This window comes from Diorhabda sublineata, chromosome 8 (genome assembly GCF_026230105.1).
Source record: "Diorhabda sublineata isolate icDioSubl1.1 chromosome 8, icDioSubl1.1, whole genome shotgun sequence".
In the NCBI taxonomy this organism is placed as follows: domain Eukaryota; kingdom Metazoa; phylum Arthropoda; class Insecta; order Coleoptera; family Chrysomelidae; genus Diorhabda; species Diorhabda sublineata.
Genome location: NC_079481.1, coordinates 10005731 through 10025620, shown reverse-complemented (window position 1 = coordinate 10025620; position 19890 = coordinate 10005731). Strand labels below are relative to the sequence as shown.

Genomic DNA, 19890 nt, shown 5'->3' with positions numbered 1-19890 from the left:
AAAGTCACTTCTTTCCGAAATTTTTTTAACCACTCGTTCAAGGTTGGTCCCTTCAGAGATTCATTTCCGTAAATGTGTTCCAATCACTCAAAAATTTCACGATTAACTTAACAAAACTCGAACTGAACGTTGTTGGGATTAGCTACAGCACCTAGCGAAGCCAGCAGTTGGACAACTCGAAGTGAACGTTGTTGGGATTGGCTACAGCACCTAGTGGAGCCAGTAGCTTGAACAACTCGAAGTGAACGTTGTTAGGATTCGATACAGCACCTAGCGGAGCCAGCAGCTTGAACAACTCATAGTGAACGTTGTTGGGATTGGCTACATCACCTAGCAGAGCCAGCAGCTAATTAATTAAAGCTAAACCTCGTACAATCAGAAATTTGGTGAATAGAAAGGATGTTTTGAAGTGATTACACCTCTTTCAATCACCAACGACATTCAGAAAGTTCTTGATGATCATAGCAATCGCCAGATTTATTTCTTAGGATCATCATTCATCTTCGTCTTGTAAAAACAAAGAAAAAAGATGGAATATGACCACTAGGATTAGAAAAGCGAAAGGAAACTAGTGAATGATTGCTGATATATATTTATTTTATTCATAACATCAAAAATAGGGTGGATTATCCCTTAAAATACCCCGTTTTTGGTAATTGAATTAATGGAAGGATATTCTACAATCCTTTAGCTGCTATAATTGATGATATATGCCTTTACCGATCCTCGACACCTTCCTTTTCCAAAATCGTTTAAATCTCCTCCGTTATCTTCACATTTTCCTTCGAATCATCATCTTCCTTATCTTTAATTTCAATTTTAACTCTTCCTTGTTTAAAGTCGATGCATCTCCTGTGCGGTAAATGATTATTAGGAGCTATCATCAGTAAATTATTTCCATTACGATCGCATATTGTAATCTGATGACTATTGTTAATATTTCGACGTAATCTCGCTCTGGTTCGAAGTGTATGTAAACCAGGAATGAAACGAGAATGATTGGAAACGGCGTCTTCAGTTTTCACGCAAACCGGTAACGAATTGTTATTTTGCCATTCTAATACATTAGTAAGTAGTCTAATATACCTAAAAATATTAAATCAATCATATATTTAACATAATCTATTGTTGTAATTTAATTAACCTGATCGCCATTCTGAGTATCTCGTTTTTGGATAACTTTTTATCCGGGGGATGCGTCGGTACGAGCTTGCGAAGCTCGGCGAACGCCCCGCTAACGTTTTGTTGTCTCCAACGCTCTCTGCTGTTTGTGAAAATTTTTTTCACCACGCCTTTCGATTGGATTTCCATCGATACCTAAAATTTATTTTTATAATATAATAACCACGAAAAACTGATAACTTTGCACAAACTTCCACCTTCCAACCTTAACCTCAAGATAATCCACGGACTATCCTCTGTTTCATCCACGAATCAATCACCAGCAGACCCAAGAAATCGACGAGCTTTGATCAGGATGCTAGCAAAACCACGAGGCTTCAATATTTTATCAATCAAAATCAGCAACCCCAAGCCATCGACTAATCGCAATCCAGATTATTCAAACTGTCCATAAATTGTCTATATTACCAAAAACTCGCTCCGTAAACCCTTAAGTGTCCATCACTGAGGGATTTCTCCCTACCGAGTTAACTGTCGCAGATGCCATCACTCGTTTTGTAAAAACCGGTTCAAACCAAGACAGAAAATGGGTTGGGAAGCCCCGAGTAACTTCTAAAGAAGAGAAAAAGTCTCTAATCATCATGTCCAAAATGAATAGGAACGAGCTTTTACCCAACTTAGATTATTTGGCAGCTGATATGATCCACATCCATCCAAAGCTCTCTCAAATACTACTGATTTGAATAAAAAGGTTCCCCACCCTTCTGGGATGCACCTAATTGACCTTGGGTATGCGTTTCAGCAAGATATTAACCCTTCTGAGCTTTCCCTCAACTAGTTAAAAAATGAAGATAAAGATAGAGCTAGAAATACTGAAATAGCCTCCACAAGCTCCGGATCTTAATCCTATAGAATTATTGTGGGATAAACTGGATCGGAAAGTTAGAAAATTGAATCCCATTTCTTTGGATGATCTCTGGAAGGCTCTTCAAACGTCATGGAGTAATATACCAAAAAGATGGTCATGATTTTAATCGTTTTTTTTTTAATTTTTAAAATAAAACTTCTTTTAACTTGATTTATTTCACTTTTAATGGATTTTTTCCATTTTTTCCTGTTATTTACCTTCTCTTCATTATTTTCTTTGTTGCCCTTGATTCCGACATTCTCTCTAAGTCTTTCAGCCATCTAAGTCTTCTGGATTATTCGCTTCTGCTAATTTTTCAATCTGGTCATTTTCGTGACCTTCGTCAGTTATATTAGTACTTTCAAGTCTTCCATTATATTATGTTTTCCTTGATTGTGTCATATTCCTTTTACAAATCGATGAAAATTGCGATTTTATACACACACATGTTGGTTTTTCCTAAAACGTGTGTCAGTAATATCGGAAAGGATTAAGATTTCTTGCTACTGGAACATTAATAACGAGGTTATAGAAGAAAAGGTAATTTAGAATTCCCATTGGACAGCTTGGAATTCCTGGAATGTCCTTCTGATCTATGTAACGTCTTTTGAGGGGCTGACATGCTCAATGATGAAGTTTTCCTACTCTAGGACAGTCATTAGTACTTAGACCAATTGTAGATTCGAAACTTGTACAATTTTTAGAATAAACAACGTCACAATATAAAAAAAAACAACTAAATGTGTGTTAGTAAATACCTGTATGATCTGATGAGATTGGTGTCGTTCTGTACGTTTTTCATCGTCGCTATCTATAATGGAAAATTCGTCGGAGAAATCGTCATCGTCGGAAAGCGAATCCTGATCTTGAACGTAATTTATTTTCTGCGTATTCGGCGATGATGATGTACTAACATCCGTATTATCTCCGTCTATACTCCAATCCATGTCTGACGAACTGGAAACGTTGGACTGGGTCAACATTGGCTGTAACAAGCATCACATTTATAAATCTATATATATGAATCCTAAAATCATTTAAGATGAGTTAAATTCAACAAAAGTTGGTCAAACAATCGCCGAATACCTGGACATGTCGTCGCCGTTGCATTAGAGCCGCGTGGAAAGGTCAATTCTCAATGGTACACCAGCTTTTGCTGCAGAGGACGGACCATCCTCCACTACAATACATCAGATCAAACAACAGTCAAAACGTCGAATTGATGGGTACAGTGATTGTTAGGGAGACTGTTATATTTTGGAATTAAATTTAAAGTGAAGATCCAGCAAAAAAATAAGCTTTAGGGAGGTTTCCAGAACGTTTAAAGGTAACCTCACCACATTCTTCAGAGAATCAAAAACATTTAAGGATAAACTATGATATGAGTTGATTTTTTGACAACATTAAAGATGTTTGGACCAATTACCCCGAATTTGGACAGGATTTGGAATTAAGGCAAACACTGTTCAATAGCAGTCAAAAATAGTTGCACCAAAAGGAATTAAACTACTAGGAAATGCTGCTATCCCCCTGAGTTTTTTTAAAGATAGAATGCTATTTGGTGCACCTCCTGGAACAATCCCACTGGCTGGTTAAATGAATAAAATTCCGCGTTCTATTATTCTTGGACCTCAACTTGATTTAACTATATATGGCCCTTTTAAAACATTTTACAGCCAAGTAGATAGTAGAGTCTTGGTTGTTTAATGATGGAGGAAAAACGTTTGACGTTTACTCAGTAGCAGAGGTTCTTGGAACTGCTTTTCCTCGAGCTTTCACGCCCAGAACTTCCGGAATATATCCAATGGACAGTTATTTAGAAAATACCACAGCCCAACGATGATACTAACCTCAAAAGCTTCGCCGTTCAAAAAAATTAAACCAAACACAAAATATCACGTAATATAGACCTCTCCCGAAAGTGAAAATAGCTCTTCCTATGAGTCAACAGTTGACAAAGATAATGCAGATGAAGAGTGTTACTTCTGCTGCAGATGAATGCTAATAAAGATGGACGTTAGGCTCGTAATTTATGATATAATGATAAAAATTGGAAGATCTATGTGTGTGTGAAAAAAAAAGGCTTCCGAGCTACAAGTCATAAAACCAGGCATAATTTTATGTAAAGGATGGATAATAAAATCTAAAAAATGTATTAAGGTTAGGAAGTAGGTAGTTTAATTCTCTCCGATCCTTAACATTGAAAGAATATACATGTTATTTTGCTATTTATTTAATGTCCGTTTCAAGGTACAGTCTGTCAGGCTTTTCCTACCTGAATCGGTATAGAAATTGGTTCAATCAAAACTTAAATAGCAACCCTCGTATATCACCCTTAAAAAGGGTATTAACTAAAACCGAATTTTTATTTATTCCGTTTCAAATTTAACCAAATATAGCAACTTAAAATTTTGTAAATGAAATACTTCACGTGCAATTTACCAAAACCAGGTATAGGTTTATGTATGGAATGGATAAGTATTAAGGTTGGGAAGAAGGTAATTTAGTTCTCTCCGATCCTTAACATTGAAAGAATATACATGTTATTTTGCTATTTATTTAATATCCATTTCAAGGCACAGTCTTTCAGGCTTTTCCTACCTGAATCGGTATAGAAATTGGTTCAATCAAAACTCAAATAGCAACCCTCGTATATCACCCTTAAAAAGGGTAGCTATTAAAACCGAATTTTTATTTATTTCGTACCAAATTTAATCAAATATAGCAGCTTTAAATTTTTTAAATAAAATTTTTTACTTACAACTTACCATTTGTATATTTTTGTTTAAATCCAGCTACGCCGCATATAAAACTAATAACTTTTCGAGGAAAATCTAAACATATTAAACACACGGTATTTCACCACAACGGACCTGCTACGAGATCATAAACACACTCGACCGGAACAACAAATTCCAGATATCAATTTCCACATCCCGTTCAAACTCTCCTTATCATCGAAATACAGACTCCGAACGAAGGACCAATAGGGATGCTGGACGGTATTTAGGGTGGAACTCGAAGGTCGTGACTCCTCCTAACTATTCAAGTACGTTGGATTTTTTTCCGATCCCTTATTCGAGGTTAATAGAAAATACAGTCTCAGAAAAAAATGAAAAAAATGTTTGTTTCTACAGAATTTACGAAAATTTTACCTGAAAATATCATTTCTCTAGACTATATACTAACTTTCAACTAATTGGACTATTTGATTGTTTCCCTGAAGAAGCTGTTCGTAGTACACGACGAAACGTCGTGTTTGAAATCCAAAATTAATTATATAGAAACGTATTTTCATCACATCGTATATTATTGCCTTTTAGGGGTGTGAAAATAGGGTGAGGGCGTGTCTACTGGCTTATCTCGCTTTTGCAGGTATTTCTCTATAATATTAGTGTTTACTGAAGCACCCTCAGAACTTTAATGGTATTTTATATAAATGCAACCCTGGATATACAAATTTTTAGCCGTTTACCCACTCTTAATGTTGAGGAGGTAAAACAATAAACAAAATTCAACAAAACAATTTATACAACGAAAGATTAAACTATATCGCGCGAGCCGAATCACTGTAAACGGCGTAGCTTCGGCGATCTGAGGTCTGAACGCTTCGCGTAAAGTTTTTCGGTGAAATGGAACCTTACACGAAAGTTGTAAGCCCAATTTTTACGTTAAAGACCTATAGATTAAGTTGATTTTGATCATTGCACTTTCCTCGGAATTTTCTTCAACTTCTTTTGTTTTTTCTTTGGCGAAAATCGATTTTATTCAGCATTCCAACGCTTCTCTAACTTTTCGATGCCGTACTTGCAGCCTCAAAATAGGTTTCAGTTTCAGCAATTGTTTCCTCATTTGAACTGAATTTCTTACTTACGAGTCGTTGAGGACCAGATCTAGACTATACGGTGGATGAGGAAGCGATTTGCTCAATTTAACCGTCGTTGTCATCGACTTGTGAATCAGTGCATTGTCTTGGTATTACTATGGTTTCTTCTTCGACATTTGAGGTCGTTTTTCTTTAATTTTTGTATTTAAACGATCCAACAACACTTTTGAGTGTTTGCTTTTGATTTTCTATCCCTTTTGGAGATAGTCGATGAATAATATTCCATAATATTGAAGCTATAACGTTCCCAGGTGGTGATTATTGTGCTTTTGGACGCTTTAAATCTGGTTCACCGACTGCAGTCCACTCAGATCTTGATCGTTTTGATTCCGGAATGGAGTAGAGGATCCATGTTTCATCTATTTTCACTTATCGACGCAAAAAATCTCTTTTATCATGACCAAATAGTGCTTTGAACCATCAAAACGTTGTTATTTTTGATCCACTTTGAAAAAATCTTCCCTGTGGTCATATTTACGACTTTAGCTAACTTACGCAATAGATTTGACCAATTTGTGGACTCTTTTGATGTTTTTTGGACTACCTGAACGTTCATCATCATCGTCAACAACAAATTATATCCTTCCACCAGACAATCCATATTTTGGAAAGTCTATTAGCCCAAAATTTGCACCCCTACATACAAATTTCTTTTATAATCTATAAAATTGGTTCGATAGGTTTTTTAATATAAAAAAAAACGATGCAAATTTATATGAGCAACGACGAAGGGTGCATTTTCAATACTAATATTATTTTTATGACTAAAAAGGGCAGTTTTTCTATAGCCACGTGACTCGACACGCGTCCCTACACTCGAACGTGCCGGAAATCACCTGATCGAGCTTTTTATTCATTACTAGTTTTTTAAGAAATATCGAATCGATTTATATCAAAATTTTTATTATATGAGGGTGTTTAAAAAATAAATCTAATACAACAATTTGTACACGTTCATGTCAGTCGTTTATTTTTTGATTGACGGGTGGATATCTCGTAAAATGACGGATGTCCACCCACCGCGTGCCCGCCAGATTGTCAAAATAGTTTTTGTTTTCGTATTAGTTTGGGGAAGTGAGCAACAACAACCGATTTTATCTATGGATAATATTTTGTACGACAGATAAAAATACTACAGGGAATATTTCGAAAGGATATGTCACTTTCGAGAATTTTTGTATTCGTCACTCGGAAAATAAAATATTTTGCGACAATAAATGCTAATACAACGAAATAATATACAGAGTGTTGATTTTAGTACCCTATAGAATGATCCATAATAGCTTTTACCACAGCGAAGCACCATTATCGAATACTTATTTATTACTATAAATTCTAACCTCATTAAGTTTATCATCACTATAAATTGTTTGTATTTAATATTTATTTTCAATTTTTTTATTAGTCCCAATACGTGTCTGACAGGTTTAAAGGCGTCTTCCATAATTCTAACCTAAAATTAAACGAGTGATCCATATAATTGTGTGTGTTTGTTGTAAAACAAATCATCTACAACATACCAAATGAACACGAAAAGTTAATTTTCAATATGTGATACAAATCAGATCATTAACTATATTTTATTCATGCATAATAAACCTGAATCAACTTGGATGGATTAGGTAATACATTAACATTCATTTCGACATTAGTACAATACAGGGTGGACCTTTTTTGTCATTTGAAGGACGAGAAACATTAAAAAAATCTCTTCAACATATTGTTTTCTTCGATTGTGATGATTTAATTCAAGTTAAGACAACTGTAAATTTACGAAGTCTTTCAAACCTCATTAAGTTTATCATCACTATAAATTGTTTGTATTTTATATTTATTTTCAATTTTTTTTAATTATAATTGATGTAATCAACCATAAACAGTCTTTGGTCCATTATTTTAGTTCTACTTTTGTTTCGGATATGAAGTGAGGGACCACGTTTCATCCATCGTTATTTCTAAGTCAGTCTAGGTACTTCCCGAACCATCCTCGTATAGGTGATGTTGTGTTTTTATAATTTTTCAATTGAGGCTTGAAAAAAATTAGTCCCAATACTTGTCTGACAGATATATAGGCGTCTTCCATAATTCTAACCTAAAATTAAACAAGTTTTCGGTAGATTTGTGTGTGTTTGTTCTAAAACAAATCATCTACAACATACCGGATGCACACGAAAAGTTAATTTTCAATATGCTATACAAATCAGATCATTAACTATATTTTATTCATGTATAATAAACCTGAATCAACTTGGATGGATAGTATAATACAGGGTGGTCCTTTAGGTCATTTTAAGGACGAGAAACATTGAAAAACTCTCTTCTATTGTGATGATTCAATTCAATTTAGGACAACTTTAAATTTACGAAGAGACTTGGAAAACACTTCAGCTGCTTTATTTCAATCGATCATAAACAAAACTTCTTGATAGCAGTCTTGATGGCAATGACAGACCAGGTGAAATTAATTTAGAACCTGGGTAATGTACAAAAAGATATAAAGTAAAAAAATAGCAGGGGGTTAGCAAAAACTAATGAAAGAAGACCCAGGAACACTTAGCTACAACAATAAGCAAGAAAAAGAAACTGTCAATATTATAAAGGCAGTTGGTGGTGTTCTTAACCTTTTCTTTCCGATGCCACTCCATGGATTCTCTTGTAGATATCGCATCATAGTCGACGCTGCACATCTATCACAATCGAATAGCTGTGGATATTGATCTTGAAACATCTGTACATTGTAATGTTCAGGAAACATGTTTCTTGGTAGCTGATTCCACAGGATTGCAAACAAAAGAGTCAATTAATTGACGTTTTGGGCGTCTGCAGACGAGTTCGACCAGTCGAGTAGATCTTCCAAATGATCCTCTAAGTGGGAATGGTAGTATCAGTGGAACGGTGCCAGATCAGCGACCTTTTTCCTATTTTCCCATTGTCAGATTTTTTTGTAAAAATAACAGCCAGGGTCTTTGCTAATTCAAACTCAATCAGATTGCTTCCAAATAATGTCTTGGTAACTGATTCCACAACTTGAGTAGATAGTTGATGTACAGGCTACAAAATGCATCCCTGGAGAACACCTCCGCTAATAGAATTCCAGACACCTACTTTTCAATAAATTTTAAAAAGTTTCGTTTCTTATTGGTTCCTGTTTGCTATGAAAACCATTCCCAAGTTGTGTGGAGACCCCATCTAGTCTCTCATTATTCAGTTTCCAGATTTCCATGATTTATTACTATATTTTTGCATAAGTTTTATAATTTCTTTGTACATGAACGTCTGTAGTTACTCCTTTATTTTGGAAACAGATTTTTAGATCTGCATCTATTGAATTTAAAGTTTCTGCATCAGTTTCATCATTTTGTATCTTTCTTCATATAACGAATATTTTATGTTTCACCCTGTATACTGTATAAAAACCCTAAAACTACTTATATATAATCAAAATATGATGATACTAATAATCAGTTAGTCGATCACCAAGCTATGAAAATGTTTATTTTTAAAATAATAATTTTAATAATTTTTAATAGATTTTCCGAAGGAAACCTTTTATCTAGATGTTTAGATCGTTATATTGAAATAACTACCAACAACTTATTTGTTTTAATCGAAAAGAAAAACAAATCTAATGGAATAAATTCGAGATTTCCACATATAAAAATTAGGACAAACAACGTGGATTTACTACATGAGATTACAAGTACACCAAACGTTTTTACTATATCATACGAATCCCTAAATGAATTAAATACGACATTTTCTGTAATAGCAGCTGATCATTTACTATGGAAACCAGTTTTATCTAATTATATAATTATATCAAACTCACGTGACGATTTAATATGGATTTCAAAGCTACTGTGGAGTTTCCATTTTTATAAAAACATATTTGTTTTACCACTCGATACAAAAATCGAAATATTTACTATAAATTATAAAAAAAGTAGATGCGGTAATAAAATAAAATATAAAAAAATAAACGAATTCATCGATGACGGATTTATATATCGATTAAAATCGATTGCACCGGATATAAAAAACGATTTCAAGAGATGTCCTTTTAGAATCGGTTTCGCGTACGAAACCCCGTTCGCTTTAAAATCGAATAAAACAAACGAACCGATTGGAATATTAAGCGAATTATTATCAGTGTTTTCAACCGATTCGTTCGAGATTACATATCATCACAATCAAGCTTATTTGGACGAAATCACCGAGTATCGATTTGATACGGCAATCGAAGATTTCGATAGCGGGTTAATCGATACAACTTTGACCGTAAATTTTTTCCTACAACAAAAATATTTGTTCGTACCGATTAAATATGATAAATTTTACATGTTGATACCTAAACCGTCGAAAATACCGGTGTGGAAATATAATTTTTTAATTTACAATCCCGAAGTTTGGGTTTGTTTGTATCTGATCCTTGTAGGAGTTTCGTTGTTGCTTTATCTATTAGGGAAATTAACTAAAAATTCCGATAGGAAATTTTATGGTAATTCGTTTGTTGAAACTTTTATGAAAGTTGTAAGTTTCGATCTAAACGTACCTGTGGCTAAATTGCCGATCTCATGGAATTTGCGGATTCTAATTGGTGAGTTTAACATTTTTTTTAATATACAAATCATGGATTTTTGTTCAAAAAAATCCAAAAATGATGTTAGTTTCCGTATAAAATATATAATTTTCTGGAAAATATAATTTTCCGCTCGTAAAAATTTTTTTTTGAACAACCAGTATCTTTTTCGATTTTCTCGTATCAAAAAAAAAACATTTCTACAGAAATTCAACAGAATCACAATCAATTTCTAAAAGAAAAATGTCGAAAACGAATTTACTACTCAATTAAACCCCGTATATTTCCTACAAACATGGAACTTATATATCGATTTCAATCGATTCCTGTCAAAAATAAATCGATATCTCAATTGGTTGATTATGAATGACACAGATGGCGCTGTCATTGTCAAATCCATTTGACGTTTAAGAAGTACCAGCTTTCGAAAGACTTTGTGTCAAATTTTTGACATCTCGATTTGTCAGAAAAAAGTGACAAGCATTTAAGTGAAGTTATTTTCAAAAAAATGGATTCAAAAACAATCTGTGTTAATTTATCATTGATTCTTGATAAAAAAAATACTGTACAAGCTCAGTAATGGCTGACACAGATGATGGTGAACGTTTTGGTTGTCCAATTGAGAATATTACTCCAAAAAACGTCAAAAAAATTATATTTAATGGTGAATTGAAGTTTCCTGAGATCCATCACTTAGCTCCGGAATCAAAACGATCATCTACAGCTGGTGAACCACGTCCGAAGCGTCCAAAGACACAACAGTCAGCTGGAAAGGTTATGGCTTCAATATTATAGAATATTACTCATCGACTATCTCCAAAAAGGAGATAAAATCAATAACGAATACAACATAGAGTTGTTGGATCGTTCAAGTGCAAAAATCGCGAAAAAAACCTCATAAGTCGAGGAAAAAACCACTGTTTCACCAAGACAATTAACCGATTCGCAACGATGGTTAAATTGGACAAATTACACCTCTTCATCCACCGTATAGTCCAAATTTAGCCTCCTAGTGACTACTGATCTCAAAAAAATGATCGCCGGTAGAAAATTCAACTCAATCGCTGGATTTCGAACTTTCCTCTTAAGCTCATCCCATAAATACTCGATAGGATTTAAATCCGGGCTAGGCGCTTGTCACACCATAAAGGCAATTTCGCCATACTGTAAATACTGCCGAACGATACCTGCAATATGTGGACGGGCATTGTACTGCATTAGGGTGAATTTTTCGCCTATAACAACCCCGCCCAAACCATACAGAAACCTCCTCCAAAATCCACGTTTTATCTTTTATGCAACGCTACAGGTGGAATGGAGTTAATGGGGGGCAAGTAGCTGGGGCTTTTGGCCCAAAGTTGGCTTCTTCTCACTATTTGGCCATTCCTAGAGTTTCTCTGAATTCTTGTTGGACTTAAACACCAATGGGACGTGAAACTTCTTTATCTTTCAGAATCGCGTCCTCGATTAAAGTTACCAGTAGAAACTTCTCGTTGATTTTCCCCTTGTTGCAATGTGGTGACCAATTGAACAGCTTTATCACTTGTGTCCATTTTCACGTTGAATTCTTGTTGACATTGACGTTGACGTTGACGTTGACATTGACGTTAATATTGACGTTGACGTTGACATTGACGTTGACATTGACATTGACATTGACATTGACATTGACATTGACATTGACATTGACGTTGACGTTGACGTTGACATTGACATTGACTTGACGTTGACATTGTATTTACAATAGCTAATGCTCAACATTTTTTGCAGGTTTTCACCTATTCTTCTGCCTTTTGGAATTGACTTATCGCCAGGCGAAAATGACGAGTTTCACTGCTACTTCTTTGTACGAAAAACCCATAAAAAACATGGAAGATTTCATCAAATCCGATATTCCACTCAAACTATTTTACACGGCTCAATTTCTATTTCAATCGGATTCGAAAATATACGATAGAATCGAATTCGTAGAAACCGATTCTTTCTACAATTTACCAGCTTTGGCGTACAAAGAACGTTTCGCGACCGCTTGGGCGGAAGTAGTTTTCATCACCCAACCGTTGGTGTATGATGGGATGAATCGTTTCCCAATAGCTACTTACCAATTGGGTTTCTTAATGCCGGATAATCACGCTTATTACGAATATTTCGATACGATTATAAAGAGAATTTTGGAAAGCGGATTTTTGGAGTACATTATCGCCAAATACAGACATTTATTCGCTTGTCGGGAGAGAAACCAAATTGGGGACAATGAAGAAAAAAATTTCGCGAAACGAGATTTGAAAAGTTACTATTTTTTGTTTATGATCCTTTCCGTAGGTTATCTCGCAGCGTTTCTAACTTTTATTTTCGAATTATTAACTCCCAAGAAAATAAAAATGTAAAAAACATATTTCTGATCAAACCTCGTATATTCTTCATCCATTCTAACTACGCAAGTAATTGACTGCATAGGTTTTTCGTATATGTCCGAAAAATTTCATCTCATCAATAATAAATTTTATATTTCCAACTTTTAATTCAAATAATATTACCACAGACACCTGTCAAACGTCAATCAGTGCTACCAACCGACCATGTACGTTACGATGTAACTTCCCTAAATTATGTGAATACAAGACGAAACAGGGGGCGCTTGGCGCTCGTTTCTGAATTTTGAACTCTTCCTTGAATGAACTTCGTACGGCAAAAGCATGTTTATGCGGAAACATTTACTTCCGGAGATACCGGAAGTGGATATTATCTCAGGAAAATCAAGATCTATCTGTGTGTGAAAAGTCATGACGATTGACTAAACCTAAACAAAAATCACTAAATTTTCATTTTATTTATTGATTTTTTGTGAAAATAATGCATTTGCATACTTTTTACACAGAAGCTCTTCTGCGCATGCGTCAATCATCACGACTTTTCGCACATAGATAGTTATTGATGAGTTCTATCGAACAAAGTTATCCATGGTTCGATATCTGCTTGCCTTCTTGAGATAATGGCCACTTCCGGTATCTCCGGAGTTTAATGATAATCGTCGTGGGGTGGCTTATCATATTTGTGTCCTTCATACCGTCTCAATCCAAAAATAAAAAGCCTGAACTTTTATATAAAGAAGTTTATTCCTCAAACTTCCAACGACTGGCCTTGCGATTTATTTATAGTTATTGTAAAGTCGAGACGTACCGGAAATTGTAAACAAAATTGTTTTTTTTTATATTTAATTCCGAGCATTTTCATATTTATACAAATTTTGAACCTTCTCTGGATTTCCACAATTAATTCAAGACCAAATCTGTCCAGCCGTTCACGAGTTTTAGCGAGACCAACGAACATTTACATTTTTTATATATAATCGACAAAAATGTTTCACGCAGTTGAAACAAATCTTGATTTGTGCAGACCTGTGTGATTATAAAATATAAAAACAACAAAAACCCTCTTTGAATAAAATTTATTTTTCTTGAAAATCGTGGGAAGACAACTGCGAAATAATCTAAGTATAATTTGTTTGACACGCGTTCATTAATCCTCTCATCGAAATTAATTAGGGTTTAGAAATGACAATAGATGGGATTAACGATAAAAAATTCATGAAGGGTAAGTCGAGGGGTGACTTCTCCTAACCAGCGTCGCTGTGGAATCGTCGATAACGACGACGAGATAGCGTGCTAATTCTAAGATTTGCATTTATGATTTTTAATTGTGTCTAAATTTTTGACGATTTATTCAATGTACTTTACAAATATAGGGTAGTTTTTATTCACCCTGTATACGACGGAGATCGATAATCTTTTATTTTTTCTTAAACATTTATTGATATCTCTCAAAATAACTCGTATACCGAGCTATCGTAAGGTTGGTAAACCCATTATTTATATATATATATATATATATATATATATATATATATATATATATATATATATATATACTCATTAATATTTTCATTCCTATTTCATTTATTTTTTCCAAGTTTAAAAATATAATTCTTCCTGCTCTCCACCATCAATACATAATAATATTTTTGTAAAAATTTTTCAATTAATCTTTCGTTTCGAGTAAATCTTATTTTAGGCAACTAGTAATACACTTAGTGTTAGTTAGGCAACTAATCATACTTGTACAAAATTTTGTGAAGTTATTTAATGCACACGAAATCCCAAATAAACGTCTTTATGGTTATTATAAAGACTTCTAATGTTTTACAAAACTATTATATTTAATATTCCATTATTTTTTTTTAATTTTTGTTTATAATAATCCTCCCTATTAAACATGAAACACTTTTGTTTAAATTTTTTTATGAAATCGTAGTAGAGGTACACAACTGGTTATTAAGTAACAGTAGTAACTATTTTATCGTTTCCCATCTCTCGATTAACGACAGTCTTTATTAATAGAGATGATAACTTATTTTTGGAACTGTTTTTTTTTTGTAAACAGATCTAAAAAATTTCTTACATTTTCTAAGACTTTCGATAAAAACAGTCTCCATCTTGATAACGTTATCGTATTCTGAATAGTGTTCCTGGTCACGTGATAATAATATAATAGCAGAAATAATTCTTAATTATGTGTTTACAAGGTCGCAGAATCTAGTTTTCGAGGTTCCAAATATCGGAAATAAGTACTTCAGGTTTTACCTTTAATTAGATAGGTTTACTTCCACTTCGTTTATTTTTAACTGGATTTATGAGTTATTCGAAACGAAAGTTTCTCTTTACTGGAAAAATATCGCATTTCAATGAAAAATAACTAAATTGAAGCTAAAGTAAACCTAACCTAAAAATTAATTCGATCCTCAGTCTGCTTAATAATATCAAAATGAGATACCCAAAATAAAACCTTTATAAATCCAGTTCAAAAAGTCAAACCGGAAGTCAACTAATCCAATTAGTAGTTAAACCGGAAGTAATAATTTCCGACATCTCAGACTTTGATAAATGAATTCTACGACTGCGAAAACGCTAAACTAACTTGTTTTATTATGATCCTAAATCGGGTATGAAGTATATCCCAATAATTTGAATTGAAAATTGTCAATATCACATGATAAAAAACAATATTTTATTGTAAAATTAGTACGAAATAATCTTTATAAAGGTTAATATGTTATATATACCGAAATTTTTTAATGAAATCATCTCGATAGTCATTTGATCCTGGTTTATTTTTAGAACGGTCGCGTATATTTTAGGTAATTGGTGTTCCCACCACTAGTATAAATACATAATTTTTTTGTAATTCACTTCTTAATCTCTTACGATAACATAATCTATTTTTATTTAATTGAAAATTAATGGGTTTTAAAAATATTTGCTTATTAACATAAATCAACATTATAAAACGTTTAAATTTTGACGTTTTCCCAGATTTATCTGTCAACTTTTCGTCTTCTTTTATAGTTAATACGATGTTCAGACTCATTACATTGAAAAAGAAGAATAACCTAACAAACCAAGCAACTTAGCTACTTCACAATTTTTATCAATAGCAGTAAGGTATTTTGACATTTAGTGAAAATATAAATCAATTTTAATTTTTAGTGTTATAATAGAAATCTTTAGGAGTTATTTTAAGTTAATGCTTTCTTATAGAGATGGCGCTTGATTTGTAGAAATAGTAGTTTAATGTTCTATGTACATAATTTTGTTTTTGTAGTTGATTATTATTGAGAAAGGTAAGGTTAAGTTAAAAATATGGTTTTCCCGGTTTTTTTTAGCACATGGTTGGTTTTATAAGATATAAGTGATAGATGATGTATATATATGAAGATGTAAATAAAATGTATATAAAAAACCTAGATTGATTGTAATCAACACTGCTGTGTAAGAAATAACAACATTTAGGGATAAATTAGGATTAATTATAAGGAAAAAAACTAAAAAACATAACTTTTTATTAATGATAATACGAATACAGGTAAATATTTACATACAAATAAAACATTTTAATGTATACAATCACTTTTTACTTTTCGAAGAACCTCCACCTTCTCCGCGTCTCCGTTTAGTCAAAGGATGTCTAGGATCGTAAATTTCGAACCAATCATCATCTTTGGTATTTGCGTCTTTCGCTAATATAGGAGTGTCCTCTTCAAATCGAAGATTATGTGAAAGCCTGGAATAGATAATAAAACCCAAAAACTAAGTGATCTATATTTATATTTGAAAGTTTAGAACATAATTACTGCTCGTTTGGTGTTGTTTTCTTTTACAATTTATCATTTTTGAATAATTGTTTCTATCATTAGCTCCATAAATATATTGGAAATTTTATTCATTTGTAGAAGTGTTTAGAGAATTTTTCAAATGATTCATTGATACTCCTACTTATGCAACCTGAATTTTCAATACAGGAAAGTTTCAAAAGAGAAGTACTAAAAGAAATTGTCAATTTTCTTTCTTGTGACTAAAATACTCAATTTCTTAGAGCTGTGGATAGATATTGTGGAGAAAATGTCAAAAACATACATGAAGGACTAAAAAAATCACAGTTTTAAGCAGTTACACACTAGACATAATAATATTTTTGACTCTAAAACACAATACGATACCTACTTATCAAACTGCTTTTTAGTTATAGACATAAGGGACAAAGATGAGTCTTGAGCTACATTTATATGTTGTTTATCTAAATTATTGATGTTTCTGATTATACAGCCTAAAATGTTAATACAGGGTAGTTCCAAAAGAAAAGTACTAAAAGGCATTACCGATTCTCTTTGTTGTGTTATAAATACTCAGTTGTTAGAGTTGTGGGGGGATATTATCGAGAAAATATCAAAAAACATATGAAGGACCAAAAAAATCACACCTGCGTTTCAAGCTACCTTTGAAATGTCAATTAGGAAAATTGCGGAGAAAAGTTTGTTAATTTTCCATGTTGTGTTGGAAATAATCAATTTTTTGGGGCCATATGTGGATATTATAGTGAAAGTTTTGAATTTCCAATCATTCCAGCTGATATGTGCTAAACAAAATGAGATTTTTGGACTAGACTCCTATTTTTTGTACTGCCTTTTCATTATAACAAAAAATTTTTTTAATCACTTTTTCAGACTATTAATGATATAAATGACTAAATTATCCATTGGGGAAGTTCCAAACAATATTTTAAAAGAAATTATAAACTTTTATTGATTTTATACAAAAGAAAATCATGATTGGGAACTAGATTCACAACTGCATACCAAATAATTAAAAAACCTTCTTGTTCTACCACTTTTAGTAAAATTAGCACATTTATAATCCAAAGAATTTACTCCTGGTTTATTGGAGTTGTAATAAAGGATTATTACAATACAGCTTTAGCACCAAAGATTTTATCAAAGAACTATCCATGAAAATGCAACAAATTTCAATTTCTGCCAAAGCTGAAGGAACCCTCGAAAAATGCAGGGAAGTTTCATGATTTCTATGAATAATCAAAAAATAGTAAAAACTGATTCACTTTCCTTCCTACTGATATTGTACTTCGGAAAATATCCTGACCAATACTCGATGGGAACGGAAACAACAAGTTTCAAATCCAAAATGACCCATCCATATTAGTTATGGGTTAAAAAACTGAGGACCATATTTTATTACCATGTAATATTGGCAATGGTATATATTATCAAAAAATATTGATTCACTTTTTTTATGCTATAATTATTCAAATTCAAAAATTAGAAATGTAGTTGATTTATTTTGTCACTGAATTATTTGAAATTAAATTTTTTACCAAGATTCGTCATCTAAATTATCCACAGATTCTCCATCTTCTTTACTCGGTTCCTTTTCTTTCAAACTGTGCAATTTCTTTTTAAATTTATCTAATAACGACAAGGTAAATTGCTCCCTATCGGATCCCTTATTAGGTAATTGTTGCTTCTTAACTTTATAAGAATTGTATTCTTCTTTATATTGTTTGACTACTTCACTTTTCACCTCTTCCTCTTTTTGTTCCACTGTTTTCTCCTCCTCCTTCTTCAGTTTGTTCTTGTGATAATCTTTTTTAACATTCTTAATTTCTTCTTTGATTTCTTCCCTACAAGACAAAAAAAATCAATTTTGAATTTTAGCTAATTTCATAATTACATTTTTCTTTTTTTCTCCAATTTTTCATCTTTTCCTAGATAGTATTCCTCAAAATCATCATTATCAGTTTCCTTAAGCTCCTTAGAACTGATTGGTCGTTTAAAACCTTTCGATTTTGTTTGGTTTTTAGCTTGAAGTTTTTTTTTAATATTTTCCAATTGTACTTCAGGTTCTACGTTTGGTTCAGTGCCTTCCAAAACTTCAGATTGCGTTTTCGAACTCAATTTAGGATCATCTGAAAATTATAAATCAATATTTCATTATAAGTGAACATATTTTTATTTATACCTAAAACATCATGAGTAGATTTTCCTTTGCCGACAAATTTTTGATTTTCTCTACTAGATTCTTCTTCGTCTTCTTCTGCTTCAGCTCCGAATGACAATAACTTAAAATTCCTAATAAATAAGAACTTCAATTTAAATGCAATATAAGTGAACAAATACATACTTGACACCTGATTTTTTTTCCTTCCTAACCTTCTCCTCTGGTTCAACTTCTTTAATTCTAGGTACAATATCGGGAAACGGATTATTTAAAACTTCCGTTTTGATTATTTTATGAGGGTACACAGGTTTTTCATCTTCTATTAATCCTTCTTCTAATTTAAGCATGTTAAACACCGTTTCTCCCGTTACTTTCCCGAATATAGTGTGTTTATTTTGTAATTCCGGGGTTGGACCTAATGTAAAAAAAAATTGAGAACCGTTGTCATCTTTTCCTGCATTCGCCATCGCCAATAAACCTCTCCTAGTGAACTTGATACGTTGATGAAATTCATCTTTAAACGGCGCTCCATATATCGATTCACCACCTGTACCATCACCGTTGGGATCACCTCCTTGGACTATGAAACCTTTTACTACTCTGTGAAATGTTAAATTGTCGTAATAGCCCTCCAAACATAATTGTATGAAGTTTCGGCAAGCTTTTGGTGTTTCTTTAGACCATAATTCGATATCAATATCGCCAACTGTTGTCTTTAGGAGAACCTAAAAATGAATATGTTAAATTAATTGTTCACTTTCTTAAAGTTATTGCTAACTTTTCCAGACGTCGGAGGTTCTAGTATATAAATACTACTCATTTCTTATACTTATTAGAACGTTTTGGTAACAAACAATATAATTATAAGTTTATTTTGAAAACAAATAAAATGGGGTTATAGTGGTTCTTCTTTTTTCGTTCATGTCGTTCAATGGAAAGAAGCGTTTTTAATACAATAATTATCTATTACAAGACAGTTTGTTTATGGTTAGAACATCGAAAAACGTATCCGAAGTTACCCGATTATCGACTTACCTAAATAGCAAAGCCA

General features: G+C 32.8%; 2 protein-coding genes across 2 annotated transcripts; both read right to left on the bottom strand.

Annotated features, from left to right (window-relative positions):
- Nucleotides 1-576: 576 nt before the first annotated feature.
- Nucleotides 577-4927, bottom strand: LOC130447726 (neurogenic differentiation factor 1). The gene is made up of 4 exons (XM_056784699.1): nt 4798-4927; nt 2788-3015; nt 1145-1317; nt 577-1086 (listed from the first exon to the last, which is right to left on the bottom strand). Exons 1-4 carry the CDS (start codon nt 4798-4800, stop codon nt 753-755), a joined length of 738 nt encoding a protein of 245 aa, XP_056640677.1. The 5' UTR covers nt 4801-4927; the 3' UTR covers nt 577-752.
- Nucleotides 4928-16373: 11446 nt separating this feature from the next.
- On the bottom strand, nt 16374-19767 carry LOC130447710 (spliceosome-associated protein CWC27 homolog). Its single transcript, XM_056784676.1, has 6 exons — nt 19618-19767; nt 19023-19564; nt 18861-18970; nt 18573-18807; nt 18217-18522; nt 16374-16611 (listed from the first exon to the last, which is right to left on the bottom strand). Exons 1-6 carry the CDS (start codon nt 19657-19659, stop codon nt 16455-16457), a joined length of 1392 nt encoding a protein of 463 aa, XP_056640654.1. The 5' UTR covers nt 19660-19767; the 3' UTR covers nt 16374-16454.
- Between the last annotated feature and the right edge of the window lie 123 nt (nt 19768-19890).

What these genes read in the sequence shown, in the direction of transcription:
- LOC130447710 (XM_056784676.1), bottom strand. Translation starts at nt 19,659, where the DNA reads ATGAGTAGTATTTATATACTAGAACCTCCGACGTCTGGAAAA. An exon ending in GAAAAAAAATCAGGTGTCAA is followed by an intron (nt 18,971 to 19,022) that starts GTATGTATTTGT and finishes CTTATTTATTAG; the next exon opens with GAATTTTAAGTTATTGTCAT. An exon ending in ATCTACTCATGATGTTTTAG is followed by an intron (nt 18,808 to 18,860) that starts GTATAAATAAAA and finishes TATAATTTTCAG; the next exon opens with ATGATCCTAAATTGAGTTCG.
- LOC130447726 (XM_056784699.1), bottom strand. An exon ending in AATCTCATCAGATCATACAG is followed by an intron (nt 1,318 to 2,787) that starts GTATTTACTAAC and finishes AATAAATTTTAG; the next exon opens with GTATCGATGGAAATCCAATC. An exon ending in ATACTCAGAATGGCGATCAG is followed by an intron (nt 1,087 to 1,144) that starts GTTAATTAAATT and finishes TAATATTTTTAG; the next exon opens with GTATATTAGACTACTTACTA.